The 20,338-nt window shown below is 53.4% G+C and overlaps 1 protein-coding gene across 7 annotated transcripts in view; it reads right to left on the bottom strand.

The window, feature by feature from the left end:
- TRPM2 (transient receptor potential cation channel subfamily M member 2) overlaps window positions 1-17,021 on the bottom strand; it is a 59,708-nt gene extending 42,687 nt beyond the window's left edge. Inside the window, exons 1-7 of one of the 7 annotated variants that reach the window (XM_087417989.1) lie at window positions 16,766-17,021; window positions 14,981-15,074; window positions 12,002-12,156; window positions 10,858-11,125; window positions 9,958-10,046; window positions 3,817-3,985; window positions 1,991-2,171 (exon numbers count right to left, since the gene is read on the bottom strand). In XM_087417989.1, the coding sequence (XP_087274115.1) occupies window positions 1,991-2,171; window positions 3,817-3,985; window positions 9,958-10,046; window positions 10,858-11,022 (604 nt within the window). In that variant the 5' untranslated portion in view covers window positions 11,023-11,125; window positions 12,002-12,156; window positions 14,981-15,074; window positions 16,766-17,021. The other 6 variants (XM_087417992.1, XM_087417991.1, XM_087417990.1 and 3 more) reach the window with 6 other exon arrangements.
- Window positions 17,022-20,338: the final 3,317 nt, after the last annotated feature.

Here is a 20,338-nt window from a genome sequence, read left to right on the forward strand (position 1 = left end):
GAGAGGCCTGGTGTGCACCCTGCCACGCACAAGCCTGACACCAAAGGCCCTGTATGTTTCCAATGCTCACTCGCCCACAGCTGCAGAGCCCCTATGCAAGGGGCCTTCAAACGCACGATCAGGTGAAAGTTTCCAAGCCAGGCCTTCGGAGGAAGCCACAGCACAATTATGTCTTCATGTTGCAGCCGGGAGCTGAGGCTTATCACGTTGCTCAGGTAGGCGGGCAAGAGGGGGCGGCGGGAGCACGGGGAGGGGACAACAACACGAGGACAGGAACAGCCCCCACCCCCAGCCCCACCAGTCTTCCGACTGCCGGCCTTGTCCTCTCTCCCACCTCCTCTCTGTCCTGGTCTCGGGAACACAGCACCTCAGAAATGTCTCTGCTTCTCTTTCAAGACACACAAATTTCCCTTCTTCCTCCCAGTTTTTGGGCCAGGAGTGTGGTAGACCGTATCCCTGTGCCCGATCACTGGGCCCTGTTCCCTGTAAGGGATCATACCTCCCATCCACTGCCATGTGACTTGAAGTGGCCCCCGTGGGGGACGTACTTCCCACCCCCACTGTCCAGCCTGACCAGGTGGCCCGGTTGGGTCACCTCACGCAGGCGAGCAGAACCAACACCAAGTCTGAGCAACCTGAATTCCTGCCAGCTGTTCTTGCTGCGCTCCACCTGCCAGTGGGGTCTGCTCCTCCAGCAGTGTCCCCGCCAGAGGACACACGGGGTGCAGCTGCAGCCGCAGACCTGCAGCCACCTCCTCGAAACATAAGCACAGAGTCACGTCTGCTGTCGTCTGGGTTGTTGTTCCCAGCACAGTGCCGACGACTGTGCAGAAATCGGTGCCTGGAAGCCAGTCATGGTGTTGCCATAAAAAACAACCTAAAACATATGGCACTGCCTTGGGGCCGGGAAGTGGCAGCAAGGACACAGATATTGAATGCTAAAAAGATAAATGTCGAGACGTGGTAAATCTGTCACCTATGATTACCTGGGGGACAGGTGAGCACCTAATGAATGCGTGGCAAAGGTCACAAGTGTGCCTGGGTGACGGTCAGCTGCATTGAGCCAAGTCTCCCATGACTGAGAAAAGATTTGGTCAATCTGCAGGCAGGGATGGAGGGAAAGCAAGAGTCCAGAAAACCTGGGGCCTACAGGTAGATGACGAAACCAAGGAAGTTTTGAGTGACACCGGCCAATTAAGACTCTGTTTCAGGGCAAAAACTAAATGGAAGGTGTGACCCTCACATTCTCCTGAAACCAGATCGCAGGAAGAGGATCAGCACCCTCTGGGTGACCCCAGTCTCACCTGGACCCCAAATCCTTGCTCTCCTTGCATTAATCTACCCCAGTGGAACCCCTCGGATGCCCCGGGCACGAGGTCTGCTTATCAGCCGTCACTGAGAGAGCACCAAGGGCCGCCACACATGGAGCCCTGCGCATGGCAGGCAGGCACGGGGTCTTGGCCCTCCAGCCCCTGCCCTGCCCTTTCTAGAAGGGTGACCCCAGGGAGTTACTCAACGTTGAGGCAGGCGCCTCACGGGAAAAGGTGGAAATAGTAATCCATCCTTTCGCGACGTTGACAGAAAGATCAGGCAACAGAAACTCTCACTTACACCCCCAGGATTCACCCAGCCTGCTGGCCTCCCCTGCCTGCACCGCAGAGGCTCAGGGCTTCCAGCCCTCCTCTCGGCGCAGAGCGGGGCGTCATCACCAGGGAGCAAACGGGAGCCCTGTCTGACCCCACGAGCAAGCCAAGGGGCAGCAGCAGGACATCAAGGAAGGCGCTATGGGCCGGCAAGGGGTGGGTGAGTCTGACCCCGCGCTTCCCCACCGGGGCCTGGCTTGGCCTCAGTGACCCCCCGAGGGCCAAGCAGTCCCAATGGCCCAGCTCTGCCTCGCTGGGACCCACTCACCCCTCAGCCCATCCATTGCTCCCGGGCCTGAGTGCCTCCCAGCCCCCAGGCCTCGTGTCCCCCCTTCCCCGGGCACTACCTGTGGTGTGGGCCACCTTGACCAGGCCCCTGCGGAAGATGCTCTTCAGCCTGGGCTTCATGTTGAAGTCCTTGGCCCCGCCAGTGACCGAGATGAGGAGGTTGGGGATGTCCAGGTCCCAGTGCTGGGTGATGAGGTGATAGATGATGTGGGAGGGCGTGTCCTGGGAGAGGCGGACGTACTGCAGGGACGTCAGAGGACAGCGGAGGAGCCTGGGTCAGCGGGCGGCCCACCCAGCCTGAGGCTGTAGAGCAGCAGGGGGGCGGTGCCCCCACGCCCTGCCATGCCTGAGAGCCCCAACCAGGTGGGTGGACGCCTCACCCCGGGGTCTAGATCCAGCGAGAAAAAAGGGCCGTGCCCATGCAGGGCACGGATTGGGAGAAAAGGGGGAGGCAAGGCCAAAAAGAGGGGCCCCATGGGAAGGAACCAGCCCTCACCTTCACAAGCCCTCAGCCCAGCTCCCTCTCTACTCTTCCTCTCTGTTTTGGGAGTGCCCCCAGCCCCAGGCCCCACGTCCCACCCCGCCATCACAGCTGGCCTGCCATCGCGTCCTTCGAGGTTTAACCAGCTGCTGCCCTGTCCTTCCTTCTCTCCATCTTCATCCAGCACAGCCTCCCTCTCGGCTGCTGCCCTGCCTTGGGTCCCCACGTCCTGGCCGTCACATGGGGTCAGTTGCCCTTGACCTCCAGTCCAGACACTGCCCTCTGGAGCCACTCTCACTCTGAGCCCCCATGTTGCAGAAGACCCCCGCACACTCCACAGAGGATGCTTTCTCTCAGGTTAAGCCAGCCGCATCTGAAGACACTCAGCCTGGCTGGAATGGCCCTGAGAGTGGCTCAAAAGGACAACGGTTTGGCAAGCACCCGACACGTGATGGTGCTGATGCAGGGGGCTCTGGACCGGTGGCCACCCAGGAAGCCGTGTGACCGCATCCTTGGACCCTCCTTGCCCAACCTCTTTGGCCAAGCGAGCAGCATCTCAGAGACTCAGAGGAAAGGTCACACCCAGCTAGTAAGAGGTTTGGGGGTTCCAGAACGCAAGCACAGAAATAAGTGGCTCCACCAGACCCCATAACAGTGGCGCCCAAGAGCTGCCTCAGAATCCTCTGGAAGGCTGGTTAAAATGAGGGTGGCTGGGCCTCCAATTCAGCAGGTCTAGAATGGGGCCCGAGTTTGCTTGGCGGTGCTGCTGGTCCAGGGACCACCCTGCAATCCACGGCACCTGAAGAGCCCAGCCAGGGCCTGGGCCTCTCCTTGTCCCTCCCATGTTCCCGTGCAGGCTTAGGGCCCCGCTGGGCTCCCGCCCTGCTGTGGCCACCTGTCACGGCTCTCGACTCTGCTACCAGGACAGTTAACCTTCCCACTGCGGGCCTCCCATCCCACCCCTCTCACCTCACCCTCTTCCCACCATCCCCGAACCCCTTCTGACAGCCCTCTCTCCCATCCCACCCTTCACTGCCATTCCTCAAGATGCCCCATGTCCAGCGCCTGTGCCTGTGCCTGTGTGCTCCTCCCGCTCCCCCAAGGCCCAACAAGATGATGCCCAGGGCCCTTCAGCTAGAATTCACTCACCTCACTCCCTACACCTTCCTTAGAACGCTCACCGTAGCCCCACCCTGCTCTGTGGTGACCAAGGATGCTGAGCACCCTGTGTCTCCTGTATGCCTTGAGGAGCCCCCCCCGACCCAATCCTTAGCCCTAGGAGGGCTCTGTGTCCCTGGGATTTTGGCCAGCCTCCCACTCCCACCCCAGAAAATCCCAGCCACCGACGGTCACCAACAGTGGGCTCTGGTCCACAGTAAGAACAACGGAGTGATGGAAATCTACCTTTCCAACCTTCTGGCCCACGTCCCGGAAGGCAATGTCACCAAAGGCGTCTGTGGGCATCTCCTTGACATGCTTCTTTGGGTCCCACTCCTCGCCCTGGAAGGCGTAGGGGTTCATGGCCTCTGCCAAGTGCTGCTCACATGGGTAGCCGCACTCGCACACCACCTTCCTGCAAAGACCACACAGTCACCAGAGGTAATGGGGTGCCACTCCTGCTCCTGCTGGGGGTGTCGGTGGAGGCCCAGTGGAGACCCAGGATTTTCACCCCATCCAGCAGTGATGAGGCACCACGGCCATGGTGTCAGTGGAGGCCACGTGGGGGGCAATAACAAGGCACCCCTGTCTCTCCCAGCCAGGGTGGGATCTGTGGAGGCCCAGTGGGGAGCTGGAACTCCCCCCACCCCAAGCAGGAACAAGATATCCCTCCCTAGCAAGTATCAATAGAGGCTGAGGGGGACTTGGACGTCCACTCCCATGTGGCAATAATGAGATGGTGCCCTTCTTCTCCATAGGCATGTCATAGGGGACTAGCTAAAACACAGGATCGAGAGTCTCATACCTTAATACCTAAAATATCAAGTTTTTGGTTGAAAATCAGTAGCTATACCAGAAACCAGGAAAATCTCAACCAGAATGACATAACACAACAGCCACCAACACCAAGATGACAGAGATGTTGGGATTATCTGACAAGGATTTTAAGGCACCCACCATAAAAATGCTTTAACAAGAAACCATGAATACACTTGAAAAAATGAAAATACATAAAGTCCCTGCAAAGAAATAGAAGATACATCGAATGGAAATTTTAGAACTAAAAAATGCACTAACCAAAATTTTGAAAACTCAGTGGATGAACTCAGTAACAGAATGGATGTCACAGAGGAAAGAATCCATGAACTCGAAGATAGAACAATAGAAACAACCCAGTTTGAACAACAGAGAGAAAACAGACCTAAATAAACAAATAAACAGAGCCTCTGGAATAAACAAAAAATCAAACATCCACGTCATCAGAGTCCAGAAGGACAAGAGAAAGAAGGCAAGGCTGAAAAACTATGCAAAGAGATTATGGCCAAGTGGGAGTTTTCCCAGGAATGCAAGGTTGGGTTAATTTAAAAATGAATAAATCTAATTTATCATATTTGCAGAATAAAGGAGAAAAGTCATATGATCAATTGGTTGGGTGCATAAAGTATTTTACCAAATTCAACACCCATTCATAAAAATAACTCTCAACAAACTAGCAATAGAGGAGAATTTCCCAACCTGATAAAAAAGCATCTATGAAAATCCTACTGCTAACGTCATACTCAATGATGAAAGATTGAATGCTTTATCTGGAAGACAGGGGACAAGACAAGGAGGTCTGCCCTCACCAGTGTACTAGAGGTCCTAGCTAATAAGTAAGTGAGCAAGGAAGAAAGAGAGAGAGAGGGAAAGAAAGAGAAAAGGCTCACAGATAGGAAAAGAAGAAGCAAAACTATGTTTAATCACAGATGACATAACTGTGTATGTAGGAAATCCTAACAAATCTACAAAAAAACTACAAGAACTGACAAGTAAGTCTAACAAGTTTGTAGGATATAAGGTCAACATACATAAATCAATTTTATTTCTATATAGAAGTAACAAACAATTTAAAAGTGAAATAAAAAAACAATACTACCTACAACAGCAAAAAGAAAAAGAAAGAATGGCCAAAATTTCCCATATTTGGAAAAAAAGACATAAATCTACAGATTCAAGAATCTAAGTGAACACCAAACAGGATAAACCCAAAGAGATGCAAGCCAAGACACACAATGGTCAAACTTCTAAAAACTAAAGACAAAGAAAAAATCTTGAGAACAGCAAGACAGAAATGACACCTTAGCTGTTGGGGGAAAACGATTCAAACAACAACTGATTTCTCATCAGAAGCCAGAAGGAAGTAGCACAACATTTTTCAAATACTGAATTTCAAAAAATTACCACCCCAAAATTCTACATCCAGCAAAAATATCATTCACATATGAAAGGGAAGTCAAGACATTCTCAGGCGAAAGAAAACTAAGGGAATCTGTCACCAGCAAAACTACCCTACAAGGATAGCTAAAGGAAGTTCTCTAAACAGAAATAAGATGATAAAAGAAGGAAATTTGGAATATCAGAAAGGAAGAAAGAATAATAGAAAGAGAAAAAATATGTGAAAATAGAATACATTTTCTTTCTCTTGAATTTTCTGAATTGTGTTCGATGGTTGAACCAAAAATTACAACACTATCTAACACGGTTCTCAATGTACGTGGAGGAAATATTTTAAGCAATTATATTACAAATGGGGACGGGTAAGGGATGTAAAAGGAGGTAATTTTTCTACACTTCACTCAAACTGGTCAACACCAGGAGACTAAGTCATACACATATGAGTAGATTATGTAAGATCAGCAGATCAGTAGATATCAGTAGATTATGATAAGCTATGTATATATAATGTAATGCCTGAAGCAACCACTAAATAAAGCTCTATAAGGAGATACCTCAAAAACCGTATAGATGGGGCCATCCCTGTGGTCTAGTGGTTAAATTTGGTGCACTCTACTTTGGTGGCCCAGATTCAGTTCCTGGGTGCAGCCTACACCACTTGTTGGTGGTCTTGCTGTGGCAGCAACCCACATACAAAATAGAGGAAGACTGTCACAGATGTTAGCTCAGGGCAAATCTTCCTCAGGGGAGAAAAAAAACAGTATAGATAAATTAAAATGGAACTCTAAAAACTGTTCAAGCAACCTACAGAAAGTCAGGAAAAGAAATACAGAACAAACTCAAAACAAAAAATAACATGGCAGACTGAAGGCCTAACATATCAATAATTACATTAAACGTAATGTCTAAATACACCAGCTAAAAAGCAGAGATTGGCAGAGTGGATTTAAAAAAAAAATAAGACCCAATTATTTGTTGTCTACAAAAACCTCACTTCATCTATGACGATATAGGCCCGCTGAAGGTGAAGGACCACTCAGCAACCACGAGGAGCAACCTGTTGCCACACACAGCACCTTGGATGGATCTCAACAGCCTTACACTGAGCGAAAAAAAGAGCCAGTCTCAGACGATCACATAGTGTATGATTCCATTTATGTGACATTCTAGAAGTGAAAAAACTATAGAGATGAAGAACAGATGAATGGTCGCCAGGGGTTAGGGATGGTAGGGTAGAGGCAAGTGTATAACTATTGGTGAGACCACAGAATCTATCTGTAGTATCTTTGCAACTTCCCATAAATCTATAATTATTTCAAAATAAAAAGGGTAAAAACCCCACATGGTGCAGGCTCAAAGCAAAAACTCTCAGACACAGGCTAGCAGGATGTACATGGTCCCCCAAACTCTCCCCCTCCCACCAGGCCCAGGTGGATGCACCTGGTCACGCTCCAGAAGAACTCCAACCTTCAGGAGCTGCCCCTGTGTTCTCTGCTTTCCCCACCAAGAATGCATCAACGCCTGTTTCAATTCTTACCTCCTCTCTTAGTTTCTTTGTCTGCAGGGGTTGAAATCTTTTTATTCCTTTACTACTGTTTACTGGGGGTTGAGGAGACAGAGGAGACAAACATGTGTTCTGCACACCTTATTTGATTGGAAACGTACACATTTTTTAGATTCCTACTTTTTGCTAGTAATAAACGACCTAGAGGACTAGATACAGATGAGACCAAAAAAAAAAAGTCTAAAACCAGATGAGCCAGATGATACAGGGGACAGACTCTTGGACCAGGAGAAAGAAAACAGGTTTCTCTGCCCCTTAGCAAGTGTGTGATCTTAGATGCTTCTGATTCTCAAGTTCTCAACCAGTAAATGGGAAAAATAATACATTCCCTGACCCCGGCCCTGCAAAACTTGAGAAGGTTAAATGAGGTTGGGGATGGGAAATAATTTATAAAATTAGTGCAAATGAACTAACCATGCAGAGGACCAAGGATCAGTTGAGAGACCCACCACCCACCGCGTACCCAAGTGCTCCTGGGCTCCTCTCGGCTCACCACTCACAAAGCGTGTCCCTTGCTACCCCCAGTTTCCACTGCTCACGCAGGGGCTCCCAGGGCTGTGAGCACAAGGCCCACGCCATGATGAACTCAAGTCACGCCCATCTGACCCTCCTCTTGACCCCTAGGTAGACTCAAGGCGTGCAGAATCTTAGGGAACACCTTGTGTGGCCTTCTCAATTTATAGATGAGAGGACTGGGGCCAAGGCGGGGAAGGAAGTCCCCAGGACGGGGCCCGAGCTCTCGTATCTTGGCCCAAGGCTGCCCCAAATTTTCCCTTAAGTTTCTAACAGTTAGCCCATAACAAGCTTCCTCCTTTCCCTCTCCTCTTTGAACCACTGCCCTCGAATGAGATTAGATCTTAAACCTGTGTGTGTTACCAAACCTGACACAGTGCAAGAAACTGCGCTGAGACCACTGACCCAGAAATTAAATCATCAGAGAACCTGCCCCTGAATTCTTGGCCTAGATGGACATAAACAGGAACACCACTCCTAGCACCCTGTGGGAGAAACGAGAGCTCTTGGAAGCACATTCTCTCCAATCTAGGTCCCCTCCTGCAATCTGAAGGAGCTGCTGTAACACTGGAATGAAAAAGCCATTCCATCTGCTATCTCCCTGGAGCAGCTCCTTGCCTTAAACCTAATCCTAGTAAAGGTGCTTCCGGAAGTTTTCAGAACCAAACCCATGCTGAGCACTAGTTCCTCAAAGCGGGACGGAAGTACTAAAGGAGTAGGAAGCTGTATCCCCCGACCCTCGCTGACTCCTGTCAACATTTCTCCACAGTTCAGAATTCAGAGGAAAGAAGTGGTCCAGAGTTTGACCAATGGTGCCCCCGTACCCCTACAAACCAGAAACCAGATTACTGCAATAGTCTACAAAATGTTTTTGAAACCAGTGATTCCTATGCAGGAAGCTTGTGTATCACACATTCCCTCCGAGGCTATTTTTATAAACCTATTTTAAAATAACTAAAACTGGGGGCCGGCCCCATGGTGTAGTGGTTAAGTTCACGCACTCTGCTTCTGCTGCCCGGGGTTTGCAGGTTCAGATCCCAGGCATGGACCTACGCACCACTTATCAAGCCATATATACATGGCAGGAGTCCCACATATAAAGCAGAGGAAGATGGGCACGGATGTTAGCCCAGGGCCAATCTTCCTCAGCAAAAAGAGGAGGATTGGCAACAGATGTTAGCTCAGGGCTAATCTTCCTCACCAAAAAAATAATAATAATAACTAAAACTTGAGACCTCATTGCGAAGTACTCTCTGTTTACCGTCAGAATAAGCAGTGTGAACCTGAAACTCTGATTATGCACCAAGAATATGAGAGGTTACTTAGTAGCCATGAAGCTGTCCGCTGGAGCATGGTGGCAACTTTCTCTAACTCAAGGGTCTGCTCAGTGAGAAATGAGGGCTCTTATCTGAAGAGGAGCTAAGCCAGGGGCATGAACCCCAAAACATGCCCAGTGCACTTTTAGTGACAACACCCTGGGCATATCACAGGACCCAAAAAACGACATGATCTTTGGTGATCGCTCATATCTGACTCCATATCGTAATCCTCTTCAATCCTCCCAGCACAGGATGCTCCTCCTCCCTGCATCATTCAACAAATATGAGCCGGACACAACTACTTGTCCAGCACAGGAAGTAACAAGTGTCTCTGCCTTGGTGCTCAGAACCAGCAAGAGACATAACCACAAAGCCACACAATTGCAGTGCAATCGACAGCTGGTATAAACGGGAAATATACAGAGTGTGGTGGGAGGGAGAAGTGACTTCCTGGGGTGTGGTCAAAGAGGGCTCCATAGCAGAGGCAGCATCTGCAACAGGCCTTGAAGGATAAACAGGAGCTCACCAGGTGCTGAAGAAGGAGTAGAAGTAAGGAAGAGCGTGGCCCCTGTGTGGCACAGCGCGGACTAGGGTGTGGCTCCGCGGGAAACACAGACACAATGAACACTGTTTGTGGGGTGAATGGAAATGCCCCGAGCACCTAGGCCTCCACAGACATGGGACTGTCCTCCTGCCGAGGTGGGTCGGTCTTCCTCTGATCAGCCGCTCCGCCTGGGGACAGAGAAAGGGGCCCTCGAGAGGAAGCAGGCCACTTACCCAGCATCAGACAGCGTGGAGCTCTTCACAAAGTAAACGCACTCTTTCTTCTTGATGTTTTCAAGAATCCAGGAACTCGAATTGTCTTGCTGAGGGTAAAAAGGGCACTTTGAGATCCTTTGGCATCAAATCAACACTTTCAAACGAGCACATCCAGGGCTTCTCTTAGACACACGGATGCTCCCTGACAAGCTTCAGGGTCCTTTTTCAGAGAAGCAAGACCCCAGCCCTCCCCTGCCACACCGAGGGGTAAACTACCCTCGCCAAAGGCGCTCAGGCCAAAGGCGCTCAGGTGTGGATTCGGGAGGCAGGACTGAACCGGTGGAATCACCTCCTCATGGGCCCCATCTGAACCAGCACAGCACTTTACACCTTGTCTGTCAACACTGCCTTCCTCGAGAACAACTCAGGGTGGTGGAAAGATGGCAGAGGAGGGTCTGCCTTTGTCCTAGTGGGACACAGGCTGAGTTGCCCCCCTGCCCACCTGACCAGGGGACCATGCAAGTCAAGCATCTCTTTCAACAGTCTTCTCCAGGGCTTTCCGGGAAACCAGCCCAGGGCTACAGACGGCGCTCGGGGCGTTCCCAGTCAAGGAAGTGAAATCACTGCGCAATGAGGTCGTGGTTATGCTTTCCACCAGCCTGGCCCAGGACTGTCGTGGTTCTCAGCACTTTTCCAGTCGGAACAAGAACAGGAAGCGACTGTGCAATCCCCGGGGGGCACAGATCTGGCCTTACCGTTCTCTCCAATTCTCTCCTTAGGGCCTTTCTGGGCTGGAGCCCCCAAGCCAGATAAGTCTCTGCCCAGGCAGGAAACACGCCCCTCCCTGGGTGGTCATGTGCCCCACAGGGCTCTGGTGGAGCCGGCCAATGGGGCCCCCACTAACTGTCGGAAGCCTACCTCTTCACAGTTGCTGAGGAGGTACTGGGACTTCTTATTCTTGCTGACACCGCTGCTGCTTCGCCGGAGATCGGGGAGCATGACCAGTTCGGCAACCCTCCTGGGCTGCCCCCCGAAGCCCTCCTCCTGCTTGGAGCCAGCTCTCCTGGGGGCCAAGGGCTCCATCCCGATGGCCCCACTCCAGCTTCCACGGTCTCCCGCCTCCCTCAGCACAGGCTCTTCTCCAGCTTGCTAGGCTGAGGGTTCTGGAAACACACCCTGGGGGCTGCTGAAATAGATCAGAGGGGAAATGAGGCAGATGTCCTCAGAGGAGCCAGCATGTGCTTCCTCATGTGGAGCCCACTCCATTTGTCTGTCGGTCTGCACAATTTCCTGGCTGCCTGAGCTCTGGCCCCCGGCTGGAGCCCCTGGGCAGTGTGACAGCACACCCACACCCCCGGGGCCTCGGGCACCCATTCATAACTGTAACTACCTCTGTCACGGCGAAGGGCCAGAGAAAGAGCTCATCTCCACCCTGGCCACTCCGGCATGCACCCAGCCCTGCCCAGGAGCCCCAAAGGGACACAAGACTTCAGAGTTGACGCTGGAATGGGTCAAGACTTTGGGGCTGTCGGGATGGAAGGAATGTATTTTGCACACAATAAGAACATAGATTTTGAGGGGCCAGGGCCAGGGCCAGGATGCTATGGTCTGAATGTGTTCCCTTGACGTTCATATGTTGAAATCCAACCCAAAACTGAGGTCTTAGGAGGCAGGGGCTTTGGGAAGTGATTAGGTCATGAGGGCGGAGCCCCCATGAATGAGATTAATGTGCTTATAGAAGGGACCCCAGAGAGCTCCCAGCCCCTTCCACTACGTGAGGACACAAGAAGTCTGCAGCCCAGAAGACGCCCCTCACCACCCACGCTGCACCCTGGTCTCAGACTTCCAGCCTCCACAACTGTGAGACATCAAGTTCTGTTGTTTAAGCCACCCTGTCTATGGTATTCTGCTAGAGCAGCCAGAATGGACTGAGACACAACAGTAACCAGTGATGGCCCAGTAGTGCTGCCCAGGGCCTTCCAGCACAGCATTCACGATGGAGGTTATGCCTTATACCTGTATGGCCCTTACAGGGCCATCTGTGCCCTGTACAGCAGCTCACCTGGCCTCACATCCAGCTTCCAAGGGAAGCAGATGGCAACCAATGTTCCCAGTTGACAGAAGAGGAAACCAAGGCTCCTGGAAGCTTAGAGTCAGACAGCCTGTGAGGGGACCTGGACTAGAGGCGGCTCCAGCCACCCTCTCCAGGGCTCTGACCTGCACAGGACGAGAACGACGGGAGGGTGGGAATGAAATGGGCCGAGGGGCAGACAGCAGTATGTGCCATAAAAGATTCTGTCTTAAGAAACTCTGAAGTGCTCTTGCTCACATTCCCATTTTTCAGACAGCTGCCATCTCAGAACACCCACTAGGGTCTTGTACACATTTTCTCAAGTCCCACCTGCCAACAAGTCCCTGGGAAATATGTCAAACACCACTCCACTGGCTACCACCCCATCAGACCTGGCAGGGCAGCGCCAGGAGCCACGCTGTAACCGTGCCCCCCAGGTGCATGGGGGACGCTGGCCCAACCCTCCTTCTGCTCCCCCTGCTCCTCCTCTCCCCTCCCCCTGTCCAAGAGCCTGGGCCCTGGAAGAGTCTGAAAACCCAGGGCTGACAACAACCTTACAAAGTCCCCCATCCAACAGCTGGGGTTCTTCTTGACAGAATCACATCATCAGTCCCTTTCTACACATATCACCTAAAAACAATTTTGGCCACCCTGGTTTATAGCTAAAATTCTCCATAAGCAATTGACATAGGTGTGTGTTGAGAACACTTTGAAAGTAAATGACTTCCAAGAAAGTAGATGATAGATAGACAGACAGATAGAGAGATAGATAGATAGACAGACAGACAGACAGATATGGTGATAGATAGATAGATAGATAGATAGATAGATAGATAGATAGATAGATTAGATAGATAGATAGATTAGATAGATAGACAGATAGCTAGACAGACAGATAGCTAGACAGATAGATATGATAGATATATGGAGATAGATAGATGGATGGATGGATGGATAGATGGATGGATGGATAGATAGACAGATAGATGATAGATAACAAAGATGGATGGATAGATAGATAGATCAATCGATAGATAGATAATGATAGATGGATGGATGGATGGATGGATGGATGGACAGGTAGATAGATACATAGATAGATAGATAGATAGATAGATAGATAGATAGATAGATAGACAGACAGACAGACAGACAGACAGATAGATAGATAATGAAGATGGATAGATAGATAGATAGATGGATAGATAGATAGATGGATGGATGGATAGACAGGTAGGTAGGTAGATAGATATATAGATTGATAGATACATACATAGAATTTGACAGCACACAAGCCTAAATACACAGTCATACAAAATGCACATCTATAAATGCCATCTGTCACAAGGCACCTGAGGAGAATGTGGAGCTGTTGCCACAGAGCGAGTGGGCCTGAACAGAGGCAAAGCCGACCTGGGGTGAACGTCCGAATCTGAGCTCCGCACTGAGCCATCCCCAGGAGGAGAGAGGTGCTGAGGGGGCCCACAGGAAGCAAGCACAGGTGCATGGGGAGGGGCAAGTCCACACCCATCTGTTTCAGCCTCTGAGCAATTTCAGCACCCAAGCTGCACCTCACCCCAGGTTGCTGCATTCCAGGGGTGGTGGCTGAAAGAATGACCCCCTGGTGTAAACCACCCCCACCATCGAGAACAGACACCAAGGCCACACAGAATAAAATTCCTGGTCACAGATTTTTACAGTTGCCATGTGGGCCCAGGACCAAGGGGACTCACAAAGACAACTTTGTGGGGTACACTTGTACCCAACGCACCTCAGCCCAAAAGATTCACCAGGAAATAGAACAACAGGCTTTCTATGTGAGGCCGGCCATGGGCACGCTGACTCTATACATGGGGCTGGCCGTGGGCACGCTGACTTTATGGGGCGGGCCATGGGCACGCTGACTTTATGGGGCGGGCCATGGGCACGCTGACTTTATACGTGAGGCTGGCTGTGGGCACGCTGACTCTATATGTGGGGCCGGCTGTGGGCTGACTTTATGTGTGGGGTTGACCGTGGGCACGCTGACTTTATCTGGGGGGCTGGCCATGGGCGCACTGGCCAGTTGCCCAGGATATGCACTGCCCTTTCCACCTCTCTCTCTAAACCGCGTAGTTGCTCCCTGCCGCTCCTGACTTCCGGCATCCTCTGAAGTCCTGGCTGTGAGGGCACTTTGGAGGCTATAAATAGCTATATGTGGAGAGTGGCTAAGGAAGTACCAGCCGACAGAAGTGGGCCCTGTAGTCTTGTAGAGGGTTCAGAACAAGAGTCTGAAATGGGCCTCTCATCTCCCAAAGGTGGGGCACAGCGCCCCCGGCAGACCGCGCCCCAGTCCTGTCGCAGCGCCCGTGTCCCTGCGCCCAGTGTCATGGTGACCTCGGTCTCCACACCCCGCGCCCCGACACCCCAGCCCGTGCCCGCGCCCCCGCCTGCGCCCCGGCCCACACCACGACCCGCTAGCCTGCACTCGTCCCCGCGCTCCAGTGGCGCCGCAGCTGGCGCCCTCGCGCCCGCACTGGCACCCCGGCCAGCGCCTAGGTCTCCGCACCCCGCGGTGCACTCACTCCAGCCCTGCGCACCCTTCCTCCCCGCGGCACGCGCCCCTGGACCCCGGCGTAGCCTCCCCTGGCCCGCGCCTCCGCCCCAGCGCCGGTCCCGCTACCTGGTGGCCGCACCCCGGTGTCGTCCATCACCGGCGCGCGTACCTGCTCGGAGCCGGCCCGCGCCCCCGCGTCCCTCGCGCCGCTGCGGAGGACGGCCGCCCTGGCCCCGCCGGACCGCCGCATCTCCCGCCGAGCGTGCGCCCCGCGCAGCCCGCATCGCCCGCAACGCGCTCTGCGTCACTCGCCCCGCAGAGCTCCTGCGCCCGCCGCCGCGAGAGCCGAGGACCAGCCTGCACGAGCCAGGTCGCCCCGAGACGCGCGATAAGGGGGGTCCAGCCTTCCCAGAGACCCCCGACCCAGCACTCACGCGGGCGTTTGCCTCTCTAGCGGCTAGTGGCAAGTTTCTCCGGCGTTTAAAGGAGCCACGGCAACGATTCCTTGAAAGTCCTAACCGCATGTGCCTGGGCAGGGGCAGGGAAGAGGAAGGAGCCTGTCAACCGGGGCGGGAGGAACATGGGGGTCGGGAGACCCCAGTGGGCCTGGGGCTGAGTGAACCACTTCCTCCCTGGGCCTCAGGTTCCCCCTCCACGGACTCCTGCAGCTGCCCTCCCCAGTCTTCCTGGCGGGACTGAATGCCGGGAGACAATGTCCAGTAAGGCAGGACCCAAAGGGGCAGGAGAAGCTGGAAAGATCTGTTGTAGGCAGGTAGTAAGCCAGACAGGAGCAGGGGGAGGGTTAAAAGCTAACAGTCAACAGAAAAGAAGCCTCTTCCCAGGGCCACCTAACACCCACAACGTCCTGTTTTGCAGCTAGTTATGAGCCAGAGAACCCCACAAATCCTGACACCTATCCTAGCAGTGAACAACTAAAGACCCCCCCCCCCCCCCCCCCCGGGGCAGAGCAGGTGCACAAAGAGCCCCGACATGCCCTTCCCTGACCTCACCTTCATTATACTGAAATCATAATAAATTCACATTGGGGTTTTGACCCCCCTTGCAGGGGATGGATACCATGACAGTTCCAATAGGGACCGTCCAAGGGAAAAAACTCCCCCTCCCAACGTGAGGGAGGAGGCAACAAGCCAGTTGAAGAAATCCCCTGTAATCCCCTTCATAGTCTATACAACCCACAAATTACTCAAACCTCAGGGCAGTCGCTCACCTTGAGCCTGCCCACTTCCTCTCTTGGAGTGTACTTTCACCTTGCTAATAAACTGCTTAAAACTTTCCTGCTTGTGTTTGCTCACAAATTCCTTTGCCACACCGAAGAAGAACCTGGAAAATCCAGCCAGCCCACCCGGTAACATAACCACACAGCACCCACCATAGCAGGTGCTAGCCACAGGGCTCCACAGATGTCTAAACTCGACCCTCGTGGCACTGCCCCTTCTCAGTCCTCCTGGCTGGAGGGATGACAGGGACTGAAGTCTGACTCCTGAAAAGCTGATCGGCTTTCCCTAAAGGTCCAAACTACCAGCCCCAATTCTCTCACTCCACAAAGGCCTCTGTCCTCTCCTTCCCCACCCAGAGGCTACTCCTGGGCCCTACTGGGCATCCAGGGGAGTGAAGAGGGTCCTGTGGCCTCTCCGATCTGGCGCCCAGGGGCTGCCAGCTGATTCCTGGCTGACCAGTCACCTGCTCCTTTCCTCCCCTGGGAGCGCCGGCCTAGTGGCTAGACTCCTGCCCAGGGCACCCTCCTCTGGAAGCCCCCTGCCTTCACGTGCTCCTGCCTCTCCACAAAGGAGCCAGCCAGCAGTACCGCGGGTCCACGGGCTGAAGGATGTCGCCTGTCTCGCTAGCTATCCTGCCATCCGGCGGTCTCTAGCAGCTGAAGGGGTCAGGACCCATCAGAGCCCCTTGTATGGGGCAGCATGTGACCGTTTCTTCAGGACACTGATAGGCACAGAGATAGCTGGAGCCTCTCCTCCAAAGCACCATGGCATCAAAGAACCGGCAGCAGGTGTGACTGCCGATGCAGTGGCTCTGGCCTGCTGGATGGCACACTGCAGTGGGCACGGCCCTCCACCCTCCACTGTGCATCCTCAGAGCCCGGCAGCAGTTAGCGCTGGGTGAGCACCGGCTGCAGGAAGAGGCTCGCTACACCTGCCCCAGCCCCGGAGAGGAGGCTGAGCTCCTAGTGAATGGAGACCCACCTGTGTCAGCAGCTTGTTGTCAGCAGCTGTGTGCAGACTCTCGTCCAGTGCTCCTTCCCTGGGGTGCCTTCTGGCCCGAGAGCCACTCATTGACGAAGAGCAATGGTCCGGACAGGCCCGGACCAGCTGGCTTTGGTTTCCCAGTGTCCCAGGGCCTCTGTGGGAACATCTTTTAAGGTGAAGTAGCTCATGAAACAGGCTTCTGACGAAACAGCTCTGCCACATTGTCTCCCCCGTGACTCCTTCCCTTCTAGAGAAGAACCACACATTGCACAATAAGGCCATGTTCCTTCTGCCAGGACCCTGTCACAAGAGCAGTTATGAAGTGTCCTTCTCATGAAATAAAAAGGCATTTGACCGGAAGGACTGGATTGTGATTGAGAGTTGTTTCAAGCTCCGAGAAAGGAAACACAGAGCAGAGGACTTTTTCATGGCATGGACATCATGCCCAAGATTAAAAAGCCCCTTGCTCTGGCAGCAAGAAGAAAACTGCAATCAGTGAAAAAGATGGTAATCTGACGGCCTAGCATCGGCACACTCTGGTCATGAATAATACACAGGGGCGGAGAAGCGAGGCTGCTGGCTCCTCGGAGAAGAGCAGGGCAGATGGAGGGCCCGAGGGGTGGGGGCGAGCGTGGCCGGAGTCCAGAGCAGGGGCTGCAGACTTCTTCTATTCAGCTCGGATGATAACTAGTCCAGGTTTTGCAGGCCCGTGGTCTCTGTCCCATCTACTCAACTCTGCCATTGCAGCCGGAAAGCTGCCATTGGCAAAGCATAAATGGATGGATGTGGCTGTGTGCCAATAAAACTTTATCTCCAACGACAGGCGGCAGCAGGGTCCAGCCCGTGGGCTGTGGTTTACTGACCCCCGGTCTAGAGAGAGCACCAAGAAGAGTGGGCTTCGTGCTGGGGGACACAAGGTTTTCCTTCATCTCCTCATCTCCGAAGGCAACAGGTCGTCTGCATTCCAGAAACATCTTATCTGAAAGGACCGCCCATGAAATTTAAAAGGAAACTGAAGCGATGATGCTGCACGGGAGCGCAAAGACTGCAACTAAGAGGAGTGGCTCCTGTGGACGCTCCGGTGGCAGCATGCCTGCCCAGGGTTCTCTAACAGGTGGCACATTTCTGGAGTGACAGTGATGAGAACAGAGCCGGAAACACCAAGCCCGAACGATCTCTCCGGGCGCTGAATAAAGTGGATAAATGCATGCCGCTATTCTCCTCCGCAGGTGTGCTCTGCGGTTCCCCATGGAGATCAGGAGCGTGTCTGCAGTCACGAGGAGAACGGCATAGACAACTTCAGGCTGTGGTCAGCGTCGAGAGGAATTCAACGGAGCAGAGCTGGAGGGGAGCAAGGTCAGTGTCAGGCAGGGCACGAAGCCTTGCTGAGCAAGGCCTGGAGGAGGATGGAGGGAGCTAGAAGAACCTGATGGAAGACGTCTGGACCCCGGACCCCGGAAAAAGCAGGTGCAAAGGCCCCAAGATGAACCCAAGTCCACGTGTTTGAGAAAAACAGCGAGGGCCTGGCCGGCAGAGAGTGCCAGGAGAGTGCAGCAGGAGATGAAGGCAGGGGGACGGGGTCCGATCACGCAGGGCCTTCGGCCTGTGGAGTGGGTCCCTTAATCTGATGCCATGTTCCGTGGGGCCCTGTGTGCTGGATGAGACCACCGTGAGCACTCAGGCCGTGAGCTGCCTGAGGCCCCATGGGCGGGCAGGAAAGGCAAGCCCAGACATGTCCATTCTGTCTGAATGCATCGCATGCCATGTCTTGGAGGGATGGTGCAGTGCATGGCCTCTGTCCCAGCCACTATGGCCATGCCCTTCCTAACACCGCCAGCCCTGGGCTGGCTGAGGATAGAGGCTAGTGGACATCAACTGGCCGAGTCCTTTCCCTCCCTAGCTGTCCAGAGCCTTATCCTCGGCAGATGCCCAATGGGCCTTCACTCGGGGCATGAGGGTCTCCATGCAGTGGCCCGCCCCCAGTGCTTCTTCCAGACCTTCTTGTCCCAATCTTCCAGTCTTTCTCCTTCCGGGCCCCCACCTGAGGCTCAGGCCATTCCGGCCTGCCTAGGAGTCCCCGTGTGCTCTAACAGTGTACTTCCCTCCCCGCACTGAGCGGAGGAACAGGCGCTCCACGTGGGGAGCTGGTCCCTGTCAGGCCTCTGCATGCCCAGGCATGATGGGGCTGGCAGCCTTGTCGCTTGGTGTCAACCAGGGTCCAGGAACATGCCAGGGCTTTCAAACCATGCATACCCCCACTCGGCTGGCACGGCCTTGCTCCAGAACACTGGGGTCTGCACTGTGAGTAGGAGACTTGGGGCTTACCCTCCCCCTCTGATACCTCCAACACCAGGGGGTCGGCCAGGTCACACTGTTACCACCCAACGTGGGGCCTTCTTCTCACCACAAGACATGTCAATAGTCAAGAAGCAAGGTGATAGGAGAAAAAGGACTTTTTATTACAGCTTACTAGCAAGAGGGAAGATGACCAACTCATGTCCAAAAGAACCATCTTAAGGGGGCACAAAATCTTATAGCAGTTATATAGGCCAGTGGGTTATAGGGCAGGGGTTAGGAATGTTGACCTTCTGGTGTTACAGACTGGAAGTGCCACACCAGATCTTTCTGTTTTCACTGATGATGGCTATCAGCATAGACTCTCTGTTCAGGGGTCATCACATTCTGAAGGAACTCAAAAGAACAAAGTTATCATCTTATTGCAGCTGGGAGGTATGTGTACAAACAGGGGTCATAAAATCTACAGAGCAGGTAGATCTCCTGGAGGGTGCATATCCAGCTGGGCTAGTTACTCAGAGGTCATTCAGAGTTACAATAGGGGTTTTCTTTTCTACAGTATGGCTTCCCTCATGTCAACCTTGTCTTGAGCCAGTATCACCAGGGTGAACAGTGGGCCACCTCTAGGGTTACAAAGACTGCAGCCCCCAGCACTTCTGCTGAATCTCTCTCCTTCTCCCCCTTCTTCCTCTCCTCCTTCCTCCCTCTCTCTTCCTCTCTCCCCCCTCTCCCTCCCTTTCCCTCTCTCCCTCTCTCTCCCTCCCTCTCCCCTTCTTTCCCTCCCTCCCTCTCCCTGTCTCTCCCTCTCCACCTATCTCCCCTCCCTCCTTCTTTCCCTCTCTCTCCCTCCCTCCATCTCCTCCTATCTCCCCCTGCCTCTCTCTCCCCTTCTTTCCCTCCCTCCGTCTCCCCCTCCCTCCTCCTCCACCTCTCTCCCCTCCCCTCCCTATCCCTCTTCCTTTCCCTCCCTCCCCCTCCCTCTCCCTCTCCCTTCCCCTCCCTTCCCCTCTCCCTCCTTCTCTCCCTCTCTCCCCTCCAACACTCTCTCTGGGGAGGCCGTGTTGTGAGCAGCCCCATGGAGAGACCGCATGAATGAAGCATCCTGCACAGAGCCCCATGAGTGGGCTTGGAAGACCCACTCAGGTCATCAGGGATGGCAGCCACGGCCCCCAGCCTGACTTTGTGAAACATGACATAAGTGGAGCCATTTTAAAATGGAGCCAGAGCAGCCACTTCAGGGGAACTGCCTTCGTGTCCCGTTTTCTGAACATTTGA

Source organism: Ceratotherium simum, chromosome 27 (genome assembly GCF_057802395.1).
Source record: "Ceratotherium simum simum isolate JZ-2026a chromosome 27, ASM5780239v1, whole genome shotgun sequence".
NCBI lineage: Eukaryota > Metazoa > Chordata > Mammalia > Perissodactyla > Rhinocerotidae > Ceratotherium > Ceratotherium simum.